The 26,661-nt window shown below is 41.4% G+C and overlaps 2 protein-coding genes and 1 long non-coding RNA gene across 16 annotated transcripts in view; 1 reads left to right on the top strand and 2 right to left on the bottom strand.

The window, feature by feature from the left end:
- SYNJ2 (synaptojanin 2) overlaps positions 1–9,382 on the bottom strand; it is a 70,120-nt gene extending 60,738 nt beyond the window's left edge. For 4 of the 6 annotated variants that reach the window (XM_038177450.2, XM_038177451.2, XM_027454406.3 and 1 more), the window contains exon 1: positions 2,550–2,684. In XM_038177450.2, the coding sequence (XP_038033378.2) occupies positions 2,550–2,670 (121 nt within the window). In that variant the 5' untranslated portion in view covers positions 2,671–2,684. Of the gene's footprint in view, positions 1–2,549; positions 2,685–9,257 lie in introns of those variants that run through there. The other 2 variants (XM_072035947.1, XM_072035949.1) reach the window with 2 other exon arrangements.
- Positions 1,436–18,648, top strand: LOC106018982 (uncharacterized). Of its 8 annotated transcripts, none has more exons than XR_011808341.1 (6): positions 2,675–2,814; positions 3,032–3,236; positions 3,827–8,049; positions 10,219–10,416; positions 11,601–11,770; positions 12,633–18,648. It is a non-coding gene; the product is annotated as an uncharacterized lncRNA (long non-coding RNA). The 8 variants fall into 8 exon arrangements; XR_011808342.1 differs by having other exon boundaries at positions 3,032–8,049; positions 12,633–12,734; positions 14,974–18,648; XR_011808340.1 differs by lacking the exon at positions 2,675–2,814 and adding an exon at positions 1,436–2,464 and having other exon boundaries at positions 3,032–8,049.
- The window catches only part of SNX9 (sorting nexin 9), a 58,887-nt gene continuing 50,213 nt past the window's right edge, over positions 17,988–26,661 (bottom strand). For both annotated transcript variants that reach the window (XM_027454409.3, XM_027454408.3), the window contains exons 14-18: positions 25,585–25,661; positions 24,455–24,544; positions 22,965–23,079; positions 21,480–21,571; positions 17,988–19,999 (exon numbers count right to left, since the gene is read on the bottom strand). In XM_027454409.3, coding sequence (XP_027310210.2) covers positions 19,952–19,999; positions 21,480–21,571; positions 22,965–23,079; positions 24,455–24,544; positions 25,585–25,661 — 422 coding nt within the window. In that variant the 3' untranslated portion in view covers positions 17,988–19,951. The remainder of the gene's footprint in view (positions 20,000–21,479; positions 21,572–22,964; positions 23,080–24,454; positions 24,545–25,584; positions 25,662–26,661) is intronic.

Here is a 26,661-nt window from a genome sequence, read left to right as displayed (position 1 = left end):
AAAAATACCAGGTTTGTACTGCCCACTCCTGGGGTCTGCAGGCAGTCAGGAACATAGAGATAAGCCCCTAAATCATGTCCCTAGAACCTGACCATGTGGTTCCTGTTGTATATCACATATATTAACACAGAAACATTGACAGCGTAATAAAGAAAGGCAAGGCTTCTGTCAAGTAGATTATCTCTACTACAAGATTTGTAGGAATCCACAAACATGAAAAGTTTTGAACATCACTAAACCACAGAAAAAAAATATGATTTTTTTCTTTAAAAAAAAAACATATTTTTTTCTTTTTAAAAATTGTAGTAAGTTTTAGAAATACAAATATAATAAGGAGACTAGTTGCATAAATATCCTGGCATAAGAGTAAAATGAGTCACGCTGTAGGGCTCCCTGTTTTTGATAGCACACAGAAATATATTCACAATATGTTTGCACAAGTATTAACGTTTGATTTCAAAAACTCCGCTCAGTGACATATTTGTACATATCATTACAAAACTAAAACTAATTGTAAACACTGACTGTACACACAGCACAGAAACAGCTTTCTGGTCCGTAGGTAAATACCTGCCACTTCCTGGTTTTGCATCCCTGCCCCGCAAGGCCATGCCCTGATTTCCCCCCGCCCCAGCAGGGAACCACACAGCTCTACCTGCAACCGAGGCCGCGGGAGAGGCACGGGGCTGTTGATTTCATTTCACCTGCTATGATAAAGTTAAATAACTATATTTTCAGCACTATAGCTTTAGTATAGAGTTCAGTTCATCTATGAAGTGTTAAAACTGTAATGTGTTGAAAGTAGCACAGCATTTTGTACCTATATTCCCCCTTGTGTAAGCAAAAGCTTCTAAATCAACGGCAATTTTTCCTTAATCTTCACAACTGTAAGTTTCTTCTGTAACAGGAGCTACTCACTGATGTTCTACTTCAGCGAATTCCTGGAAGATTTGTTTACGCTGTCACCGATCCTTCTGGACAGGACTGAAGCCTTAGGGTTGCAAAATCTACTTTTAAATTCAAAACAGCATGTTTTACCCTACAGTGTCATCATGAGAAGGAGAAGGGAAAAAAACCTACTGTCCTTAAAAATACTGTTTCACTGAAAATTGTGTGGCCATCATATTGCATCACTATTCAGAAATGTTAATCTTCTGCTGAGGTGTTTTACGGCCAGTAACAACCCAAAGCCAGTCAAAACAGAATTCGTGTTGTTTCTGTTGTCACCCTGGCTGCGGAGTTTCCTCTTTGCAATTCTTGTAAATTTACCATCACAATACCTACTGAGGGTTTTCCCTCCTTTTCTGGTCCTTTGCTTCATAAAGAGAAGAAATGAATTAAACAGGCTCGACTGGACAAACTAGCTCTTCCTACAGTACAAGAACAAACCAAGGCAGGAAGAGAAACCAGATGAATTAAAATAACAAAGCTATTAACATGGAGTAGGCTGGATGTCAAGGCATAGATGATTACAGTTATCTCAAGAGGTGACATTGGACTTTCAAAAGGCAGGAGAAACAAGCTTTTACACTAGCCACCACACAGACCATTACTTCAAAATTCAGGTACCAAATTAACGTGTATTTTTTAAAAGACTGTATCAATTCTCCAATCACTTCTAGCTACGGCTATTTAGATGGAGGATAGCAACACTGGGAAAGAAACATCTGTTTCAAGTTGGTGATTCCTTAAATAAGTAAGATTACAAATAATCTTCCCAACTACTGCTCATTCAAATGGCTTGGTGGTTGCTAGATGAAGGCTGGTCTGTCAGCATTATTCATGCACATTGGCTTTAGACGATGGAATTGCTTTGGATTTATATCAGAGTAACAAAAGACCAAAATTCATTGATGTCAATGGAGAGTTTTAATGTCCACACGTTTTTGGACCAGGGAAAGTGGGTAAAATGCTGGTCAGTACTACCAGAACTGTAACTTTGACAGTTCATTTAAAACTTGGACAGCAAAACATATAGAAAAATGTAACATTTTCCTGCACATTAATGTCCACCGCCACCAATGAATCTAACAAGAAACTGAACCTCCAACGTATCACACAGCACAACATTCCCATAGCAATTAAAAACATGCAGGTTGTGACAATAACAACATCTTTATCAGGACAGGTCAAAAGATTGGCACTCCTGGAGCTTGTTCTGACGCAAATATTTGGCTTCCCACAGCCCCTGTTGGCTCTCCCCGCTGATATAACCCCTCACAGCTGGAAATGGGGCATTTTGGCCTGGGTGTCCTGCCACACACAGCCTGCCGTGGACGATCTGATTCAGCTCCCTCATGCCCCGTAGCTCTCCTCAGCGATCAACGTGACCGGCATCGCACCAAGCACAACGTACGGACAGTTTTTTTACCAAAAAAAAGCAGTGTTTGAGCCTCACCCCTTTCCTTGGGGGCGCCAGCCCACAGCCCCACAGCCCCCCTCCGCACCACGACGGCAGGCGCAGGTAAGCGCTGCGTGCCAAACCAGGCACAACCGCGACACCTTCCCCTTTATTTTTCGTTTTATTTATTTTTTTTTTTCGCACTTACTGAGCGCCGCCACGGTGCCGGCCTCCAGCAACAGGCAGTCCCGGCGGCTGCGCGCCTCCAGCAGGGCGCTCGGCCTCGGCTCCTGCTTCCAGAGCAGCCGCAGCCCTTTGCTCAGCGCCATGGGGACTCGGCGCACGGCGGAGAGCTGCCGCTCCCGGGATCGCCCTTCCTTCCCCTCCCCACCCGCGGTCCCTCGGAAACTTTTCGAGAGTCAACTTTGTCCCTCCGGCTGCCGGCAGCTCCTCCTCCTCCTCCCCGGGGACAGGTAGGAGCCGCCGGGGCGGGGAGGACGAGCCGGGCGGAGCGGAGCGGCCGGGCCTGCCCCGCCATGGCGCTGAGGCGCTCCCCGCCCGCCCGTCGCCTCAGAAACGCCCCCTGGCAGCAGGGCTTGGGGGGCCGCAAGGCGCCCTTGTCCCCTTTGGTGTGATTAACCATCAAAAACAGTGCCCCTTCGTGTAAAAACACTCCGTTTTTTTCATTAGTTTCGCAGGATTTCTGTCACGAATCCACGCCGGGACCGCCGAGGATGAAGTGTTTGCAGGGCTCAGGGCTTGCGGAGTTCAGCCATAAGGAACAGACCGAGGAGGTTAGGCACACACACATGCAAGGACGTGCGGATGGGAGGCGATCCGATGTGCTTTCTATCAGAAAGAGTAATCCTGTTTATACATGGATGAAACAAGCGTGGTGAGTGAGAGCACGCAGCTTGCCCCAAGTCTGGGGGTCTCTGAGGATGTAAGAGTGCAAATTAATCACACACAATTTTAAACAGAAGAGAGATGGCTTTCTTACAGCTGACTTACGGAAAAATCACACCAGGAATCTCTTTACATCTTTCCCTGTGAACCCTTTTCATAAAGTGCTTACTTTCGATGAAATGCTGAAAGAATCGCTCAAATAACCAGAGCTGCCAAAGACAGCTGCATCATATGATTTTAGAAAGTTGCCCTGGATCATTCACTTCTGTGTTTAAAAATATCAACAAGTCTCTTTTGATGTTTCTTTTGCCCTTGAGGAATGATTCTTCATCATCCTCTAAACTCCATTATGAAAGCAAACCATCACTTTGAGGGCACTGGCGTGTCACTCTTGCCCATGTTGGTAATTCATTTGCAGTTTTGTTAGTAGTGCTTTTTGCAGCAACTCACGAGAACACATCATTCTCCTAGTTAAGTTAATTTTCTTCACAGAGGCGTGTAGAATGCTGTGTTTGGGATTTTTTATGAAGTTGGTGATGATAACATATGAAAACATACGGATGTTTTTGGTTGTTGCAGAGCACTGATTGCACAGTCAAGGATCTTTCAGCTTCTCATGCTGCCCTGCCAGCGAGGAGGCTGGGAGTACACAAAGAGTTTGCTGGAAGGATACACAAGTGGGACAGGGAACCCAGAATAACCAGAGGGATGTCCCACACCGTGTGGTGTCACGTTCAACAATAAAAGCTGGGGTAAAGAAGGGGGTGAACATTCAGAGTGATGGTGTTTGTCTCCCCAAGAAACCATGATGTGACAAGCCCTGCTTTCCTGGAGAACTGAACACCTGCCTGTCAATGGAAAGGAGCAAATGAATTCCTTGTTTTTCTTTGCTTGTACACCACAGCTTTTGCTTTACCTAGTGAACTGTCTTTATCTCAAGCCACAAGTTCTCACACTTCTTACCTTTCACATTCAAGAGAATGAGAAAGGTGGGAGACCACATCCCAGCTGGGGAGAGTGAGAGCAGCTGGGTGGTGCTTAGCTGCCTGCTGCGGTTAAACCACAACAACACATAATTAAGGATTATTAATAAAAAAGCATACTGTCAGAGTTGTTGAACAAAATACTAGAAGTGAAAGAACTGGTGCACCTTGGATAATATTGTTTTCAGTACCTCAATTGTATGTGAGGAAATTAAGATGTAAGAGGAAAACTCAGATGAAGGTGGAAAAATGGACCCCCTTAGCAGCATGACTGACAAAGCTCATTAACAGAATCCTTTTTAACCTGATATTTTCAGACCTTTTTGGAGGGTTCTGGATACAAACATCCAAAGTACAGAAAGATGTGTTTTTAAAGGAGTGATGCCACAATTACTGAAAAAGCAGTAAATCAGTTAATTAGATATCTCACAGGTCAGTTGCCTTAGAAACATCACAGAATGGCTGAGGCTGGAAGGGACCTCTGGTGCCCACCTAATCCAATGCCCCTGTTCAAGCAGGGTCACCAAGAGCAAGTTGCCTAGGACCATGTCCTTTTTTTTTTGAAGACCTCCAAGGACAGTGAGGGGCTTGATTGATATACAAAGGGGGCATGCAAAAGTTTTCTTTGCTGTGTTTTATGGCAGACAAAATCTTTTCATCTAACCAAACCAACCGTCATTCAACACAAAAATCCATATTTACGTGAAAATATTGAGATTAATGGCTCACCATTTAGGTGATGTTTGGAGCAGAGCTGTCTTTTGCCATGGAGCTTTTGTATGTGACTAACATAGAAACTGATTAATTCCTGAGCTGAGGAGTCCCCCAGGTGAAATCATTCTCTTTCCCAGAACAGCTGTTTTCACATGGGCCATAAACCTTTATCAACTCCTTGGCATTTTTTTCATTTCATCTGCCTTTCTTAGTGAACTTTTTCTTTCCTTTAATCATTTGCTCTGATGGTTTCATCGCATCAGTTTCTTTGACCCTCTTCACATTCTCATCTTTTTTTTTTTTTTGAAATCACTTTTCTACCTCTGAGCATCCACAGATATTTTGCATCATTATCTGTCTTAATGTTCTCATAGACGATTGCCTCTCAGTATTTACCTGATGTCTCTGCTGCCTCTAGCTGACAGAAGCAACAGGCCAGTGGGCTAACTCAACTATTCTGCATGCAGGGAAAAGCAGGAGTGTTTGAAGAGTAGATTATCTCTTGACAGCAGTAACACTCCTTTGCTTTCCTGTTTTCCTTCCAACTCCGTTTGCAAGTCGTGTATCTGCAGGAGAGGGAGGGAAATCCTTCTATCTATCTCCCTATCAGACAGGGAGGAATTTTTAAGATCTCTTGTTTGCTGACCGCAGTTATGTGAAAGGCAAATCAAACAAAATTGCAGCACTGATATGTTAGAAGGGTAGCCTCTGTGGTAGGATAGTGTTCAGCTGATAAAGTTTCCTTCCTGTTAACTCACCTGCGGCAAAGCGTGTTGAATATAATATATTCACTGTATTTATACAGATTTTTAAGCCCAGTTCTTTGCTGTAATTAGAAATTCAGATGTTACCCCAGCTGCTATGGACAGCTGTGATTTCTGAACACTCCCATCTTCTTCTAAGTCATTACTCATTTCGCTCTTATTTTCAGTCCCTTCACCTCCCCAGCTCCTTGTTTACCTCTGAAACACGCTATGCATTTAATGACTTCCACTCCTAGGTCCTTATGGAAATGGATGTTTACGAGGCCTGGATAACCACATTAATGACAACGAGTCCTGCGTGCTGGTTAGCAGGTGGCTTTGAACATCGGTCCAGAGACACGGATCACGTACATCGGTCAGAAGGGCACAGAAGGGGAACAGCAGAGGTGTTAAAAATCAGAGTGGGGCAGAACCAGGGAGAGCTGGCTGTGTTATGCCCAGCTGTCTACTAGGGTGCCTGGAAGAGCCGTGTGTGCTCCATATTTTAGGCTTTGGGGCACGGAACAGATGAATGTCCATGAACCCATTTGTCTTTATGAGCTATTGAGTGATCTATGCAAACACGGGGACTCTTGTGCAAAAAATGCTGAAATACAGTGGAAACCAACAAAAATCAGTGTGGAAAAAGAAGCAATGGTAATTCTTTTTAAAGCTCTGAAACCAAATATCAGAGATTATTTGTGAGGGCATTTCCTGGAGATTTACAGCCACCTGACATGTGGTCACAAATGGCCTTAGTGGTCACAAATTCCTCAGGAAATGTGTGCGCCTGCAAGGTCATGGAAAATATTTTGGGTTTTGCCTTTTTCCGAGAAACTTGTGACTACACAGAGCAAAGAAGAAATAGGGGAAATATCTCAGCCTAGCTTTTCCTGCATGACATCAAAAACAATAAGTTAGCGTTGCTAGTATGCAAAGCCTTTTATTGTTTTCACATTTTCTGGTTGATACTGGAGTGAGTTATTTGAAGCTGAATTTGCCACAGAGAAGAATTTGGAGGCTGAAGCACTCCAGTGTTGCTCTGAAAGTAGCTGTGGGTTTTTTTGTCACCTCTTACGTTCCCAGTGAAATTGAGGGAAGAGGTTTCTGTTCTCGTTGGTTACGCTTGTCTTGCCTGTGTAAAGAACTTTGTGTGCAAAGACATCTGGTACTTTGTTACAGAAACAGTTTGATGTGCTTGGAGCTAGGTCACCGTTTCTCAGCAAAGTCAACAACATCTCCTTTAAAATAACTCTGGGGAGTGTAGGAAGCACACGCGATAAATTAGCATGCTTTATTTGTCTGTTTAGAAGCTGACAAGGAACATTTGACCTTGCCAGGAGCGTAAGAGGAGTGATGCAGAGACACTTTCTGCACTTAAGACAGCAGCAGTATTTTCTACATGCCCCTCGTTTACAGCCTTTCCCAACGAGGATCCCTTACTCCTCACCCCTGCTGTCTGTGATCCGTACAGCAGGAAAAAGAAACTTAATACTAATATTTTTGTATCGGTGTTACCCTTTAACCAATTATTTGGAAGGGAGAGGGGTGGGTTAATAAAGCAGACCTGCTCTTCCAGTTCAGCAGAGCACTTAAACATATGCCTAGCTTTAACTAGGTGAGTAGGCTAAATCTCACAGCACCTTTCTTGGGTGAGACTCGCCAAGTGAACAAACATCGAAGGTTCAGCTGCTGAAGGTGGTGGACTGGGAGCCAACTGGCTTTAGACTCAGCCTCCCCGGCCGCAGGCTGTCCTGGACGGGCAGAAGGTTGGGCTGCGAATTCAGGCTCTGAACTTGTACCAGCAGTGGCCGAGGGATGCTCTGGTGGAGTGCTGACCCTTTTGTAGATGCTGCTAATGAAAAAGCTGTGCGTGAAGTGTTGGTGGGAGGTCAGAGGAATTTCTCACCTCCTCTTCCACTTGCAGTTTAACTGTGTGCACTAAGCCAGAGCTCTATCTAGCGAGGCAGGCGCTGCTTTCACCCAGACCAGCCTTTTCCTAAGGCACTATTTTCAGTAACAGCAGCTGTTTTAAAGCTTAACGTTCTTCATCCCAAAACTATGTGCAGATGAGCAGCATTAGGCAGGCGGCATTTTTCAGGCAGTAATAGTGACCAGACACCCAGATAGAAATGTTGTTCTTTCTTCCAGACTGACATGCCTGTGATTAGTTGTAGGTACTCCTCTCTCATGTTCAAAGGACTAGGAAGCCACAAAGTTTTCCACAGCTTCTTGCCTAGACTTCTGGAACTCCTTATAGGAAAACCAAGATACTTGGTAAAAGAGAAAGTTTGGATTTAAAGTGAACTGCTCAATATCTACGCGGACAGAGATGTCACTCGTAAGTTGGCACTTTTTTCTGGTGAGCAAAAGGTCTTTTTTTATCTTCTGACAAATTTTGTGCACACTTCTGTTGAACGTGAACAGCAATAGCGGATTTGTGATTACCCATATCAAGGTGTATAGTTTTGATAAGGCATAAGAGGCCCTCTTCTTGTCCGTCAGCCAACTATGAAGAAAATTTCAGAAAGATGCAATCGCAGACTGCCTGGTGTGGCATTTCTCTAGTATGTGGCACATACTGGTGTTACGGAGTACAGGAGGAGACAAAATGCTGGCCCAATGCAGCAAAGTCATGCCTAAATTAAATCCTAAATAAGAATTAAGCTGTTCTATTAATTCTCTGTATTTGTAAGAAGGAAGAGTAGAGATTTCTTGGTGGTTTAGAATCTGTGACTTTCATTGTTGAGGTGTTACAGCTAGCCAGACAAGCAGGTGAATACAAGGATAGAAAAGGCGCAGATACAACTAGAAGCTGACTATGATACAGAAGATTAATGTACATGTAAATAATTAAAAAGAGCAGAAAACAAGCTTGTATATAATTTTTTTTTAGATAACCAAGTCATACCAAATTGGAAAAGTTGAGGAGAAAATAAAGCCAGTCAAGTCACAGCAGGGTTTCATATACGCAGGGATGATTTTCATGGCACAGTATGTGATTTCTTGAGAAAATGTTAGCTTCTGCTCCCTTTCACTGAGATTCATATGTAAATGAATAACACTAACACAAGAATCTTCCATGAGTTGTTCCATCGGGCAATGCACAGACTACACATCAGAAAAGAGGAGTATAAAGAGCAGATGGGTCCTCCAATGAGGCACTTAAAAACGAGGGTTGGGAAGAGAGGGCAGGGGCAACGGAGCTTCCATGCTCAATATGTGATTCTAATTAGCGTTAATTTATTTAAAGCTTATTTACAGTCTGCCCTCAGTGCAATTGGACATTTGAGGGAGCACATATTCGAAGAATTTCAATGTATAAGCATTAGTGGGAGTTGCTTGAACACTTGTGAGGATAACGGAGCACTTTAACTGCATTTATTTTCACTGCTTACTAGTTACATTTGTAGCATTTTCCAATAGGACAAAAAAAAATCAGATTTGCTCAAATATTTAGGAAAAAAAAAGGGGTGGGGAGGGAGGAGAAGAGAATGGTCTGTTTGGAGAGCACCGCTTTTATGTGATCAAATCGTGACATCAGTAGGTTTTTAAAAGCTAAGTGCTTACCTTGTGAGACATGGATTTGTACCAAGAGTGCAGGAGATCGCTGCTTTCCAGAAGAATTAGTAACCCACTTCGGAGAATGCAAGGCAGAAAAGTATACTGCTGTTCTTTGACTCATACTTCCTCTTGTGTGGATGAATATATTATCAGCACTTTTACTTCTTCAGTGGTTTTCTTCAGAAAGGTCTCCGAGGTCTTTCTTTAAAACTGCTTTAAACAGAGCATGTGGCAGCAGTGATCTGTGCCAGGAGCATGGAAGAGCACAACCGTACACAACAGTACCACCACCCTGCAACCACTGACAAAAGGAGCCTCCTATCTCTGTGATTAGGGTAATTTTTCCCAAATCTTACATATAATCCAGAAACCCAATTCTCATACCTAAGGTTGATGGGAAACATTCCTGACATGCAAGGTTCAGGAGTTTTTTTGCTGCTTATTCCTTATAATACAGGATTTCTAGACAGTGCCTTTGATAATGGACCCAGATCTGGTTGTATACTGGATATTAGCCACACAGAAAAATGCCATGTATTCAGTCACCCTCGCAAAACAACCAAAACTGTCCTGTGCTTGCAGCTTCTCTCTCCTATTATCACATTGTGTCAACATTTTTTTCCATTTTAGTTGTTTCCAGTACAACATATGTGGTGCTTTTAAGTTCAAGTTAAGCCTGTTCCTCTCATTTCATTCTATAAACAGATGCTCTGTGGTATTTATGCCTCATGATTTAGAGAGCCCTGCCCATTAATTTTCAGATTTGGGATGAGTTTCAGACCAGAGAGTTAGGGGAGCAAGAGTCAGTGTAATAACACATTAATGTGAAGGAAGAAGAACATTTTCATTTACCTGAAAGACTAATTTTTATTTTATTTTTTTCCCAAATATTTTCTGTAAACTTCTATAAGGCCTGTAAAAATGGCATTGGGCAATAAATCTCAAGTGTTCCTCTTCTTGTCAGCAGCTGTATGATAAACTGACTTAGACTGAGGAGTTTGAAGTGACAGTGAACGTGAACCAGCTCAAACCAGCAACCTCAGTGGGGTTCCTCAGTACAACACCAGCTGTAAACTGAAGAAGTGCTAGGCCGTGTAGGAGAAGGAGCAATCTGGATAAGGAGCCGAGATACTTCACAGCCCTGCAGTTTATTTGCATCTACATGGTGAGTGCAGAGTGAGTAGCATTGCTTTTCCTCAAAGGGGAGTTTTCCAGGAAGAGCTGCTGTTTCTGTCAGCACTGCTGTGAAGGGGGGGCTGGCTAAATAGCACAGCGTGTGTGAGTGAGGGGAACAGACCAGAAGAGAGAAGTGCTGAGGAAATACCATGGTTTAGAGTCATTTGAACAACTGTTTTGGTATGCTGTATTATTCGTAATGCACCAGTTAAATCCACGGACTGTGGTACAAGTGAGCAGAGAGGCTTTCATTTGGCTTGCTTGTCAGTATTTGTTTTTTGACAACGTGAGCTGTTTGTTTAGGTGTGCCGTTCTGCTCCAGTAAAAAAGATTTTGCATTGCTTTTGTAGAAAGATTTGCTTGTACTTCTAACCCTTGCCGTGGCTGCTGTTAACATACAAAGCATAAGGGGAGTTTGAGGTTGGCTAAGGACAATCCATTCCTACCCCAGAGTGCACAAGGTTTAGATTGCACTGTCTGTAGTCCTCCTGCAATCCCTGCTGGTGTGAGGACTGCTCACAGCACACGTGGCAGAAGTGTTTACCCCACATAGGTGGGTAGGCCAGTCTTGGGCTCCCTGACCTTGCTGATTGAAAGCTGCAGGAATTACAGCTAAACTAATTTCAAGGCTGTTATCCTGCTTTTACTCCAGGGAATGGGGCTCAGAAATTGCAGGGCAGAAGGGGGGTGAGAAACCATTGTTCCCTGAGATCTGCACTCTGTTCCCAGGATAGTTGCTGGCTTTTGGTCCCAAAAAGCCAAAAAATTCAGGACTTCCCGATATCTTGTGTGGGAAGGGGTGAGCACAGCACCTGGGCAGGCCAGAATAATCCCAGCAGGATGATTAGAGCAAGGGAGAGTGGAAAGGGGACTTGTGAGTGTGGCTGGAAAAGCTTCCCACTCCTTCCACTGCCATTACCCTTGCTCTTCGTTGCTAGCCCTCCCTTCTCCCTGCTTTGTGCTCTGCTGCTTTCTGTCCAGTTGCTCCCCTGGTCTTTACTTTCTGTTAGTAGTGATCCTGGTGCATGGGGAGAGCGGCATCTTGGCCATCCCTGCGATTGCTACCTGTGGTTTTTAAAAAGAACAACAGCTTTCATGTGCTTTTCTTTCAGAGTAGCTTTCTCTGCATATTTTGGTAGGAGTTCAGCTGAATTCTCTCTTTACTCCTTCCAGAAATTGGAAATAAACTTCGTCTGAGCCTGGAGATTTACTGCAAGCTACACAGAAGGGCCAGGACTGGTGCAGAGCTTTTCCACATGGAAAGACTGAGGCAGAGAACTCATAGTGCGCCCGAATAAAAGCAGAGATGCTCAGTGAGCCTAAAATGCCTCCTAGACGAGAAGGTAACTAAAGCTTGGTTCAGTCCTAGCAGCTGCTGCTCAGAAGGCTGACCTGGCCAGCAGCCACCTCACACAGCTGCTGTTATAGGGTGCAGAGCAGAGCCCAAAGGCTTTGGAGGATCTTTGGCTGCACGTGGGGCAGCTCAGGTGCCTCTGCATCCTGGGGCTGAGGGAAAGCAGACAGAGGTGACACACATCCGCCTTGGCTTTCCCCATACCAGAGAAAGGTTTATTACTAATCACTTTTATTACAGACACTAACACCAGATAATTACAATATGAATGCAGTAGCTCATTCAAAGAGGAGGGATGCCAGACAGCACCTACAAACAGAGCTTTTCTGAACTCTTCTGGGAACTGTTCTAGACCTTCAATCCCCTCTGAAACCAGTGCAGCCTTCGCAGGTTGCCCTTTTCTCATGCTGGATTTGCACCACATTAGAATAGCTGCCACACAGCCCTGCTGGAGATTTACTTTGCACCATAGCATTCTTTAGCTAGCAACTTCCTCTTACTGAGTGTGGATTTGGTTTACATTTTGGGAGACTTTCATGAACGCTTTTTTTTTTTTTTTTTAATCCCCTCCTCTTCTCCTTTCTGCCAAGAGTGAAGGCTGTGTTTATAAGCAGCAGCTAGCCTGGCACTAGTTCTTACTAGAAAAGTTTACCTATTGCCAAGTAAACATAAGCACATTCAAGCTGGGGAAGAAGCTTTCTATTCCTACCTTCTTCCCAAAGGTTTGCCTCAGATAAAAAAGTCCTTGCTGTACGTTTGGTAGGTGCGTTTGGGGAACAGCCAGGAAAGTGTCGCTATTTAAACAGGGAAGACAAACGCAGAGCTTCCTTCCTTCTCATCTTTCTTTGTAGGCATGATGAATCCTGAGCGATGCAGTCCTGTGGAGCAGGATCCGAGGGAAACTCCTGGGGAAGGGTCAAGCTCCACAGCTCCCCCCAACAGCAAGTTGTGTGGTTTGTATTTTGCTACTACAGTGCATCAGATGCTATATTTAACTTCTTCTCTTCCAGCTGTTTAGTTTTTAAACAAAATCTGAGCTTAGAAATACTAGTCAGCTGCTCACAAATGAATCATCAGTTAGAAAGCTGTCCCTGACCCCTGTACAGCCCTCACTTCTGAGGTGCCTTCCCCTTTGGCAATAGTTTAACTTGGTGAATCATTGAGTTATTGGATGCACCAAATTTGATGAGATCCCGGGTCTGGCTTGGAAAGAATTTCATTAAAAATAGTAAAATACATGTAGATGAACAGGGGATGAACAGGGGGTCTTGTTCTGGGCTTCTGAAGGTCTGTGCTTCCAGCATGTCATTAGAAATTATAGTGGCAGCTAAGAAAGAAGTGGGTGGGGGGGAGGAGGATTCTCATATAGACATTTCAAGGGACTTTGAGAAATGCCAGTAAATATTTCAGGTTCCTAGTACAGTAGTGACTGCGGGTGTTATGATAAAGAACCTTAAGCTAACCAAAGCCCTCAAGACAGCCTTACAAAATGGTGAGAACATACCAACAATGATATATTTCTGCCCTATGAGACACAGGATCTCAGTGATGTTAGCAAAGTGAATCTAGTGCAATTTACATTAGGCATGCAAGAAATTTTCACAAGTCCAGAAAGGGCTAGATGAGCAGACAATGCACAAGGATCACATGGGAGCAGGGAGGTACTCTTCCCCCAAAAAAGGATTAAGCGAAGAGGAACCAGAACGAAGGGATGCATTTTACTTACCTTTTTCAGCTCATAGGTAGTTCACCTCTTCTGAATTCTATCTAGATTTACAAACATTACCAAAAGTTTGTGATTTGTTGAGCTAGGCTTGAAACAGAAATATTTTAATAATAAATCATTTTAACCTGATTATTTTTCTAGGGTAATTCATAGTCCTAGGAGACCTTTATTGCTCTCTACAACTACCTGAAATTGTCAGCCTCTTCTTGCAGATACCCAGTGGTAGCACTAGAGGGAATGGCCTCAAGTTGTGCCAGGGGAGGTTCAGGTTGGAAATTAGAAGACATTTCCTCTCAGAAAGAGCAGTCAGGCACTGGGATGGGTTGCCCAGGGAGGTGGTGGAGTCACCGTCCCTGGGGGTGTTCAAGGAAAGGTTGGACATGGTGCTTAGGGACATGGTTTAGTGGGTGATATTGGTGGTAGGGGGATGGTTGGACCAGATGATCTTGAAGGTCTTTTCCAACGTTAATGACTCCATGATTCTAAGATGTCACCACTCTATTATACAAAGGGCTATAGAGTGCAACATTGAGTACCTTAACTACCCTTGAGTACCTTAAGTAACCTAGTTATCTTGATGTGATCACAAATCTGAAAGCCTGATACTTAGCTTCTGCATTAGAAGTACCAGGATGTGTTTAACATCCCGTTTCATCCACAAATGTAACATTTTTTTTGAACAGACTGATCTTCTACTATAATTGATTACAAATGAAAGGCTACCCCCTCAACTTATAAAGGTCCCCTTTTCAGTCCTTTTATCCTCTCCTTTAGCACAGAAAGAATAAGAGCATGCTCTTGACAGCCCCTATCATGTAAACTCCAGTCTGCTGCCTTGCTATTTTCGAGGTGCCTGTGGGTGACCAACTTCATTAGTCACCGAGGCATCATATAATTGCAGCTGGATGTGAGTGGACACGGTGACAGGCAATTTAAGAGGTACTTTTTGCTTGTGTCAGAAACTTTACCCTTACAAGCCACCAGGAGCTCTGGAGTTAGATATCAGCTGAAGGGGTAGAGAGGGTGAGGAGGTGCCCCAGGCACCTTTCTGTCCCAGGATACTTTTGGTTTTGGTAACAGGCCGTGCTCTTCCTTCCCTGCACCAAGTGCCATGTTTATACACACAGCATTTCTGTTGTCACCCCTCTGTGTACACAACCCACCTTCTCTACAATTCCAGAACCAGGGACACCCCTTCTTTTTTATCCCAACATCTTAAGCACACCCCTTCTATGTAGTGCAACACAATAACATTTTCCTAAGAAATGTATCATGGCTGAAAGTGCAGCAGGGCTCCAAAGCATAGTTATTTCTGTCAGGCACCCGTACAGCTAAAAGTTAACTTAACCATTGCCCCATCTCTCACTGCTTCTGGCCTGGGAAAAATCCTACCTTTGGGAAAATCTTTTCAGGAATCCCTAACAAGGATGTCAGAACCTTAAAAGAGACTATTTATTTTACTCCAGATTCACTGTCTCTGCCTGTCCAAGTGCTTCAGGCAATGCTTTTCCACTGCTGCGGCCGACCCTCTTCTGAGCTGCCTGATGACATGTACTCTCTTCTGTAGCCCTCCTTCCCTTTTACCAATTCTGCTACGTGGTCAAAGACCCTGCCTGGTTACTAGCCCATTTGGCAGCTCTGCTTTCCAAGTTGATGCCTTTCTTTGCCACACTCACTGCACAGCCTTGTCAGCCCGCTGGGACTGCTCAGCCTCCTTACCTAGCACGAGCACTGCACCTCGCTGCATACGTGCACAGACGCATTGCGTGTCCTCTGTTCCTCTGGGCCAGTGCATTGGGGGCAGGATCAAAACTGAAAAGTAACCCAAACATGTAGTACTTAAAAGTCTCCACAATCTGTCTATGATAGTTTAAGAAAACATGACCAATTAGGAAAGATTAAAATGCCCAGAAATAAAAAGTAAGTAAACACATTGCTTATCTTTATGAAACAAATAAATTACATAAGCTTAAATTCAGTACACCAAGGATGCTAGAACAATACTTAAACAATTGATGTGCAAACAGCCATAGGATAAAAACATTAGGGAAAAAAAAGGCTAATCTGAGTTTGTTGAGAGGAATCAATGTAAACAGTCAAATTCCTCAGACTAATCTTCCAGTCAAACTAAAAGCAGTGAATATAGAAGTACAATACAGGAGGGTTTTAGTACTGATTTTGAGAGATTTCTCACATTCAAGTGATATAAGAAATTTAAAAGAACATATTCTAAACATGATGGCTACCAGGTAGGCATAAAACAAGCTTAAAATGGACTTACTGACTTACTTGGAATATAATTATTAATAAACTTATCTAAAGCTAAAAAAAATAAAAATATCTCAGGTTGGTCTGGGTTGAAGAGAGAGACAGAACTGAGTATCATAAACTGGAAACATGGCTGGGAGTTATGTTTCATTTGTTTTAATGCACAAAGCTCTGTCGTATTTGAACACTGTATGGAAGTCACCCAGCCAGGCAGCACTGTAGCAGAGCAACACAGGAGTTAATACCATAAAGTGATGAGATGGCAGAAGGTGAGAACTACAGTCCTCACTCTGGAATGTAATAACAGTGCTTGCACAAGGCAGAGGACAGATCTCACCGTACGTATCATAGAAAAGTTTCAAGTACACTCCTTTTTGTTTGTTTCATGCACCCCTGGGAATAGAGGTGATACACATTGATATGAGGAAAAAATTACTAAAACAGGATGGCTTATGTTAAAAAGATTCCTGAAGGGATATAGTAAGACATCTAATACGTAAGTATTATTAAACATTGTCTAGCTGAAAAAAATAAAAGCTTAAAAGGTAGCATTTTATGTACACACAACTTAGGTAAGTGATGGATGCAAGGGAAATCTTTCCAAGTGGTAAAGTGCTGGCCTACTGAAAAGGGCTATGCTGGCATGTTCTGGAATCTCTGTGTTATACACAGTGTGCATCTGTGACTCATGTGTCCTTTAAAATAGTCTGGCTGTAATTGATACTGTCATAGTATGGGGCATACAGGTTGCTCTCCATCCAGTCTGTATGTTTCTAATTCTATGACGTTGGTTTCATTAAAGATTCTTTAGATTTTTTTTTCCTGCTGAACACATTACCTCTACTGTTCCATGCTTGTTTGCAATTTTATTAGTGCCATTAGTGCTAATTATACAAGAAAACTTACAGAAAAATGTGGAAAGTACATTCAGTGGAGAAAACAAAAAACTCTAAAACTGCAGATAACTCACCTTCCCCTGGCACGTGCTCACCCATCTCAGCATGAAGCACTGAGGCAGGCAGAAGCTGCAGGAGCAGGATGCTTGCCATCCTCTGCTTCCAGCAGACGGATGCACACCACAAGGCTGTGGAGTGGTTTTGGCCCGCCCAGACTGTGTGGTGTTATTTCAGATTACACCCCAGGAGATGCACTGCCTTTCTTTATAAGGCTTTTAGTCTGAACCATCATGCTGCCCTGTACAAAATCGATATTGGTAGCAGTAAAATTCATGTATATTATTTCATCATTATGCACAGTATAAAGTGTGGGATAAGGTAATGCTTGCTGAAGAACTTTGTTATTGAAAAACAAATGGCTCAGTAATGCCCAAGTTTCTATATTCATGCAAAGCCAAGCCTCATTATAACATGAAAGAATATTCTAATTGCAATAGACAGTAAGTACTCTTCCAAAAAAAGTCATCTACTGCTGCAGTCTACTCCCGACATGGTAGGTGTTGCTGCAGACAAGAAAGAAATACATGTAGCACTTCCTTTTGTACAGCTAATTTTTTGTTGTTATATGATAAACTTTGTAACAGAATAAACAATTATAAAATTAAACCAAACAGCTAAGGCATTTGACATGTTTTACAGTCATTGGGGGTGGTGTCACTGTTTGGATATGTCTCACCTTTCAGGAAAAGCGTAAATCAAGAAACAGTTTTAAGGCTTTTTGCTACTCCAGAGATTAGTTATTCAGCTATGACAAATGAAATACTGAAGGGCACTGCTCGAGTCTTACTCTAAGTTGTTTTTGTTTTATGACTGCGTCTTCAGAGTGAAGATTTTCTGTTGCTCCCAAATCACTCAACTTAACTATGCCACTATTCACGTCTAATTAAAAAAACAACTACCGAAGACAACCTAATTTCTATTCTGGGTCACCACCACGCTGACACAAAGCCAGGAATACACAGCAGCACTGTGCTCTCCTACTTATTTGCAGTCAGGAGGGCTCCATCAACCACGAGCTGGGCTGACCTGAATAATGAAACCCTACAACACACGCATAGCTTTTGCTGTTTGGCAGCCAACTAGCACTATTACACCATTATGTTCTGGTGCCTGCTTTAGGGAAGGCACATGGATGCCTTTTCATTCTTCCACTAGCCAGTGCCCGTAAGCTGATGAAAAGCTTATAAAGAGGTTTTGCTCATTCTGCCTCACCCTGTTAAAAAGCAATGTGGTGATTTAAAAGAAAAAAAATAGTCTTGTGGGTATACATAAATATTTATTATCATTTACTTCATTTTTACTAGAAGTCCTTAAACAGTTTTTCTTTTTTTGCCAAAATGTTGCATCTCTGACACAGTTGCTACTATCATAGCTTCCCTGCACTGGGAACGCACAACTTACACTTAAATTCCAAAACAATCTATTCAAGATAAAGAACCTTCAACTGTAGTGCATATGGAGCTATTCAAAAATTGGTAAAAAAGTCTTTTACCCCCGTTCCCCCTCCCAAATTGAGAATCTGTTACAAAGAGAAATCCTTACCAAAAAGTGAATATACAAAAGCTAAAAAAAATGCTGGCTTGAAAAAGTGATTTCAGAATTTACTGTACACATTGTAACAATTTATTATATAAGCTGCTTCTACATGCAAGCAGATCTTACATTTGGTGTAAAACATTTATACACATTCTTTACAATTTGTACATATTTAAATGGCTGTATCAAACAACACTGCGCTATGGAATTTTGGAAGCAAACAACTAAAATTGGGAGGGGGAAAAGACAAGGTTTATAAAACGTGAACAAGACCCGTGACACTGAGAAGCATCTGGACTTAGGCTTAAGTCTTGCTTATTTTGGTTTCAGGTTATTCAGGCAGACCTAGATTTTCCTTCTAACACACAAAAATAACACCAATGCGAAATAGAGTAAGGCAACTATTCAGCCAGCAGACTGTACCCGTCACTTAGAATGGCTTGTGGGAAAATGCCTTTGCTTTAAGATTAGCTTTTTGCTAAAATGTTTACGTTCTAGGCACATTTTTAGCAAAAATTGCACTTTGGCTTTTCTGATTGCTTATGACATTAAATGAATTACTGTAGTTGGTGCCCATCTTGAACAGGATTGAGGCTGGGGTTTTTGGTCAAAAAAGCCCAGGCCTCAAGTGATATTTCAGTAGTAAGAAAGATGACAGCGGGGCACTTGATAAGAGACGATGATCACAGCACAGAGTCTGTGTGATAACTGACATTCTTCAGTACCTTTGTCACCTTTTAGTTTGCATCAGGAGGTAACAAAAGTAAACCCAAGCCAATAGCATACCATACTGCTTTGTGAAAACCTGAGCTCTGTTGGAATTTGGGGACTCCTATCAGTTTGTGTTATATGTGACAGTGTCCCCTTCACTGAAACACTTAAAACTCTCTAAGAGGTACAGCACTGAGGAACACCAGTGCCTTATGGCATAACATTGCGTGGGTGTCAAAATGCTGGCATGGAAAACTGTTTTTCACACCATCCTGAATGGCTCTATGTTTGTACTTTGTCGTTTTACACAGTGCATAGCAAGAAAGAAAGAGCCTTGACATAAGCTCTGAGGTGTTGTGCCACAAGAAGAAAGTTTAGTTATAAGGAAAAGAAGAAAGGGGATTAGGGATGATATTTACTAGAAGTCATAATGGGACTCATTATGACCCCTGCCATGGCTGCATATGGGAAGCAAAACCTAGAACAAGTGTTTGTTCAGGAGATTATTATCAATATGTACCAGAAACATACAAATATAATTCCTCCTGGCTACTGAACTGCTAGAGAGCAAAATTGAATATAATGAGCAGTAAAGTCATTTTCTGAGGCTTGTCTACTTCCCCACTTAAAACTGTAATTCTGACACTGATGAAGGGTTTTTGGAAGAACATCTGATAGATGCAAGTCTTCATGAAGTCCATGGCAACATACCAGTTAGATGACTTAGACCCTACAACTGACAGCATTTTCTAGCTGTTTTCACTTAAATAATGATACAAAGGGTAGAGCACTGAAGATAAAGAATCTTATCTTATGGATTGAGGCTGATAAAGTAAACATTTTAAATAATTCATTTTTTCCCCACAACTATTTTTTTTTTTTGGCTGGCAAAGGCTAACAAGTTTATTGGCATTGCCCCCAAATCAGAAAAGCACTTCGGGGTTGTTCTTCATTGTTGGCTACTTGATACTCTCTACATCACAGGAAAGCGGCTGAGTGCCTGCCTCAGCTTCTGTGCAATCTGAAACAAAGAAACAGAACATATTTAATATGTAGTCACTTCACCCTATGCAGAAACAAGATTTCAGGCTGAGATTAAACAGATTGTTCCCTTGTCTTCCAAAAATTGTAGTCTTTCAGTACCCTTAATGTGTACAAGATCGACAACGCTACATTCAGCTGCTCTCTTAGCACTGCCAGATACAACACGGCATCTGAGCAGGGAGTGCTGTGCAGTCAGTGTACTCCAATTCTGACCTGCTGTTGCCTTCTCTTGAAAAGACCAAATGTCAGAGCTGTCACCAAAAGCATTGTTTAGTTTGTGGTAATGCATGGCTTTGGTCTTGGAAAGCAATCATCTGTTCAGCAAAAGTATGTAATCAATAAATGTGGTTGGTAATGACTTAAAAGTGTTCCTGTCTTTGATACAAGTTTACAAGCTGCCAGCAGTCCTCCGGCAGTTCAACTTGGTCTCACAAAGAAAATAACTGATTTGTTTTACTGCAGATATTCTAGTTCAAAATCCCAGGCGCACTCAGGTATGAGGAAAACTGAAGTAGTAGTCTTTTTTCCTCCTCCAACTCTCGTTGTATTTGTAAGCTACATCCATCTTCATGTCTTGGCACTAACACCGGTAGGGCAGAGCAGTGAAGCTAGGCTTCTGGCCTGGCTCCAAGTCTGATGCAGCTCTTCCTCCAGTTAAAGATCTATTACCAATGGTCATTACAAATGTGTATGAATTCTCTGCAGCTTTTTTCCTGCATACTGAGACACAGGAAGCAGATGTGCTGCTATTTCCACATACAACATGGGCACCAAACGAGGATCTATACAGATTTAGCTGTTCACTGTCACATTGGAATTAGCACATTAGAAAAATTGTTCTCAAGTTTCATTTAATAAAATACAAATAACAGCCATAAGAACAATGTTAAATGAGAACTAAGGTTGTAGGTTTAGTGCTCAGAGTTGAGTCATAGTAAGTCACTAAACTGCTCTGATCCCTCACCCAACACATCCATGCATCAGACTTTAAGTCTCAGAGGTTTCCCTTTGTCCTTCTAACCCATGGGACAGAAGTTTCATCCAAATGGTTTATTGCTGTATTCATTGCTACAGATCTTTCTTACAGCAAATTATCCAAACTCAGTTTTGAAAAAACCTATATGCACAGAACTAGAACAAGTTCTTTGTAACTTTAGTACTGGAATTGGAAAAAAAAAAAAAAAAAAGAAAAAAAAAGAACAAACCCACACCCAGAAACACCAAGCTAATATCATATAGCCATGCACATAGGAATAGCATCTACAAGAAAATATTTTTTCAATTCATTCTTCTTTTATGTAGGCTTTTTTTTTTCTTCCCCTTTTACAATTCTTTTTCAAATATCTGCTCTCTGGGAGAGGTTCATACAAAAAGATGATTAAGTACGGTGAGTATTTCTCATAAAAGTAGCAGCACAGTATGTGCCAGGAGAATGGCACTGAACTACTACATCTTACCGTTTCATAAAACTGTGCCTGCTGCTCCAGATAAAGACGAATGACACTGTTGTAGTCATAAATCCGGTTACTGTGGAAGTGATTCATCTCAGCTGTAATTGGACCCAGAAAGCAAATTATTTAAGAGAAGCGTTCATAATTAGGAACAGTTTCACTCAGTTCAGTTTGGTTAGTGTGCAACAAGCTCAGTGTCCAGCCCTGGCAGTGTATTTACTGTTCTCATGCTTCCAATCTGTTTTGCCTGCAATACTCAAGTTATGATAGAACTGTTCATAAAATTGGTAGGGTGTCAATTACTCATGCTAAAATTCAGGGACTTCCTGGATAAAGCCAGGTTCTTGTTACAATAGTCTGGCATACAAAGATTTGGTAAAGAAAACAAGCACAATTTTGTCCTACTGAACGTAACTGTTCTATTCTGAAGTTTTTCAATCAGCATTTGGTAACTGCAGCCCTCAGATTTCCAAGGCTGTAGCTGTTATAAGGCAGAGCTATAAATGTTCAAAAAAAACCAAACAGGTACAGCCAGTGGTGTTTGACCCATTTTTGAGTGCTGTTGTTTCAGTATGAACCTGAGAAACTGCATTACTGGGTCTGTAACACTTTTCACTACTTTCTGCATCTCTTGTCACATCACAGCTTATGGTCGAAATAAAAAATCGAATATATTTGGAGATACCAATAGAGGGAGAACAAATATTTGAGATTGCAACAATCCTGGAGGTCTTTTCTCATGATTACCACTTAAGTGAAGTCCTTTTGCATCACTGTGACCAGGAAGAAAAGGAAGGAAAAGAGGAATATTTTTGTTATTTTTTTCTTAAGTTGGCTTTGTGTTCTGCTCTGACTCTATCCTGTAAAATACTAAAAACTCTTAGCTAAAAGTCAGCTAAAGAAGACAGAACTTCCTCAGCAATGAGTAATCCCACTGAAGACTCAGGATGTAGTTATGGGCCTGGTATCCTGCAGGACTGCACCCTGACTCCTCACTCCCCATTTTTTCAGTTGCAGACTATTGAATCTCACTTACAACATCTCTAACCTGAAGAGGAAAAGTTCAAAGAACATCCAGGAAATGAAATCTTATCCACAAGAATATTAATCTCAACTGGATCACATCTGATTAAACCATGAGTCAGAAAAACACTTACGCATGTGCTGAAGTGCTTCCTGCATCAGGGCCCGTGCTTTTTCTTTGAGACTCACTGACATTTCAAAAATGAAAAACTAGTAGCCCAGGGCGTTTTTATTTCAAACGTCACTTTACTAGTGCAGAAGATGCATGCTTTGGAACTGCAACTTTTTTAAGGAGGGGGGACAGGACAGTAAAATAACTGCAATTTTAGGAAAACAAACGTAATAAAAAATAATACCTAGCTATTATCATCTTTCCTGGTAGAACAAAGATTCTCTGTCAAAGTTCATTACTTAAGAGATGCCCTTCAGGTCTACAATATTGCCGTTTACCCCCAAAATTTGTTTTACCTTGTAGTGCATAAGCCATGGTGCTCACACGTTTCACCATATTCTGTTTGTCTTGTGGTGTTATTTTACTGGTTGCAACTAATTTGTCACTTTCCTTCACTCTTTCTATTGCTCCCTGTAGAAAGCAAATGCAGGAAGATTAAAAGAGTAGTCAAGTGAAGGGTCTCTATAGTCACAAAAATGTCACTGGCCAACATTTTGAGGTTACACACTGTATGCATGCAATGACTGATTTAGCCTTCCCATATGTTCACCCAGGGTTTGTTATTTTGCTGTATTGCTTTCAAGAGTCTTAACAGCTTGCAAGAAGTGACTTAAAACATAGGCATTAACACAGTCACCAAGAAATAAAGATTGATAAAGGCAGTAGTACACAAGGATATATACACAGAAAAAAGGAGCAGGTTGCAAAATTCAGCTGACTGACACAGGATATGCCAAAAGCTTCAAACTATCAAACACCTCTAAAAGATGCACTGCTTTCCAAGAGACTACAATTCATTGCAATATACGAATGTGATTCAGGAAAATCCTTATGTCACAAGGAAAAAGGGTAAAAAGAAATGTCTTCCCCTTCACAATATATTTATATTGCACTTTCCTCTTCATGCCAAACAATATTCAAAAATATCTGTTTACATATCTCTTAGAAGGTTTGTGATTCAGGTTTTCAGCACATTTTTTCTGCATTTTATTTATGCTACTTTCCTCAAAAGGTTTTCAGTGCCATTGGGGACCATTAAAGTCCTGAAGAAAGAATGCACATAGATTTGATATGCTTTTATGTTTTTGGTCTTGCAAAAATGTGTTGTTTTATACATTTAATATTTCCAGTAGTAGAAAAAACATTTGTGTGTACGTGTTTAATACTTCAAGTATTTGTAGTTTCCTGAAACATAATACAGTGAGCACATGAACATGAGGACAACTCTAGGATAAAAATAGAAAATCAGAATATTCAAAACTAGACATAACAGCCAATTTTATTGTTTTACTATTTGATGACTTTCATAGTACAGGGAACAAAGTATTTTTTTTTTTTTTTTAAATATTAAGACACTTCTTGGCAGTCCATGATTATCACGTATTAGTGAGCAAACCGTGCAAGTGTACACACTTTTTCCTACAATACCACTATGCTTTGTTATCAATAACTACGTAAGTTTCCTAAACACTAGAAATTTTTACTACTGCTATTCACCATGTAGGCACGCAAAGCGTTTGTGGAGAAAACCCTGAAGCTTCTAGTGCTCTACCATAGCAGACAGTAGAGGTATCCTCAAATCTTGAGACAAGTTCTAGCTTCCCCTCCTCCCCACGCCCCAAATATTTTAATAATGAACATGCCAGTCTCACAGAAACTTTCTGTGTGACTGGAATCAGGGGCTAGGCTGTCGCACACATGCAGTGATCCATACCACCACTTTTGCTGCTCCCTATGCAGATCTTCCCACTGCCCAACCCTTTCCAGGAAAGGCACCCTCACATACCTTATGAGCTCCTATGATGTCAGGGAAGCAACCAAGAAATCCTTTATATTCATGATTTGTTTCCATCAGAAAGTGCAGGTCTTTCTTCGGCTAATAAACAAAGTACACGTTAGTAAAAATATCCATGACAGTAATAACACAGACCCAGAAATGACAATGCCAAAAAAGGGGAGGAAAGTATAGAGGGAAGAAAAATCTCTATTGCTTATTGCAGATTTTTCTATAGTTAAACAGGTCCTTAATGAGATATAAGCTTTTTGGAGTTAGGCACTGAGCACCAGAGAGCAGATGCCTCCATTCTTTGTTTTATTTAACATTGGCTTATGAAGTGAGGTGTTTTACCTCAACGTTTTATTGGAGTCACCAGACCTAGCAACGGCAATTTCAAGCAATAATGTCCTTGCACATACATATGTGTACATGCACTGGTACCTCTTCTTAGTTGCTGACTTGGAAAGCTGGTTAAAAACAACTTAATCAACATGAAAATTAACAGGCTCTACATTTTGGAGACTGTGGTGGTTTTACCATGCCAGGCAGCTGAACTCCACCACAACTGCTCTCTCACTGCCACTCCTTAGAAGAGGAGTTAACATCCCAGCCAGACCCAGTATAGAGATTAAGCGTAACGCACTGTAAACACTCATCTATAACTTGAATACTGACATAAAATCAAGTTTTATTTAAGACAGTTACTGAAGCAGGCAACTGCAAGTCCAGACAATGAAGAGTAGCAAGATCTGGATCCTGTAGATATTTGGGCAATGCAGAGAAAAATCGAAACCCCATCGTTGATTAAATCTCACTCTGTTGTATCAGTTATGAAGACAGTTCACTGACATCAGGAAACAAGGACATTTAAAGAGAAAGCAAACCTTTTTGTGTTTCAGAAAGCAGAATGTCATTTTTCTGATCCAAGAAAAATATCCTCCCCATTACTTCTCCCCAGGGCAGACATACTAGAGAAGATGAGGGTGCATTTAAAAGTATTAACAGTAATTTCACTTAAGTGGTCTGCAGCATTAGCATTTATTAGGTTTTAACAGGAGAGAAAAACAGACAAGTCAGAAGTTATCCACACAGGAGGCATGTTTGTACACACTATGTCAATGTATTCTTAATGCTTATACCTGATCTGCTACGAGACTGGCGATTTCTTCATAGGTTTTTCCTGCTTCTGTTATTGCTTCATTGAGGTCAGATTCCCCTAGAAGTAAACACCAGTTTTCAAATTACTGAAGGTCATATCTTGATTCAAGACAAGTTTCTAAAACAGCTTATTTTGTAATAATAATATCCACTCACCATTTTATAACTGGGAATAATAAAGAGGTTGAAAAAACATTGTTTTTATACCATTAAAGGAGGAAAACTCCTAAGACCTTGTACAAAATGAATGCTGAAGGGACTATTTGTAACATGTTCTACCATAGTAACACTATTCAGCTCCACATTTCATAGCTTTATGTAGTTTAAATACACAGGGATTCCCCCACAGGGGAGAACAGGAAGCCTACCAGAATTGGAAGGAAGGGAACACAAGGAGGGTGACACCAGAAGATAGACCAAAGCTCCAAAGAGATCCACTGTTCTGGTTTTTAACAAGTGATTTTCATACCTGATAAGCAGTAAATTCTCCACAATGCCCTATGGAGCAGTGAAAATAACCTTAAGCTCTTCAGCAGTCCTGGATCATAATTATTAAAAGGCCAGAGAGGGAAAAGGAGGCTCAAATAACTTTTGTTTTCATTGCCAACAAAATTTTTCAGCCTTTAGAGAACTATTGGATAACATTCTCAAGCTCTGTAAGAATCTTTTTGAAAATGAGTTTCTAACTTTTGTTGTGACGTGAAATAAAGCAAAAGCCCCACAAGCTACATCTAAAAATACAAACATCACCACAAATCCTAAGCTAGACAACACCACAAGTGCTCATAACACTGTATTACTAGCAGGACATGGCTACGTGGGACAAAGATGGAAACAAGCCTTACATTCTTGTTTTTTCATGTCACTTCACCTTCCCAAAACACCAGTTTTTTTCCGTCCTTGTTAGCTTGTCCAAAGCATGTGGTCAACAGTACGGAAAGCAAATTGAGGTAGAGAAGGGGGAAGGTATAATTTGCAGATACCAAATATTAGCTCAAGAAAAAGTTATTCTTTCAGACATCTCCTGGTATTTGGCACACTTAGTCTAAAGAACATTT

The sequence above is a fragment of the Anas platyrhynchos genome, chromosome 3 (genome assembly GCF_047663525.1).
Source record: "Anas platyrhynchos isolate ZD024472 breed Pekin duck chromosome 3, IASCAAS_PekinDuck_T2T, whole genome shotgun sequence".
Classification (NCBI taxonomy): Eukaryota; Metazoa; Chordata; class Aves; order Anseriformes; family Anatidae; genus Anas; species Anas platyrhynchos.
Note: the sequence above shows the minus strand (reverse complement) of the source record. Positions and strands in the feature narration are given on the sequence as shown.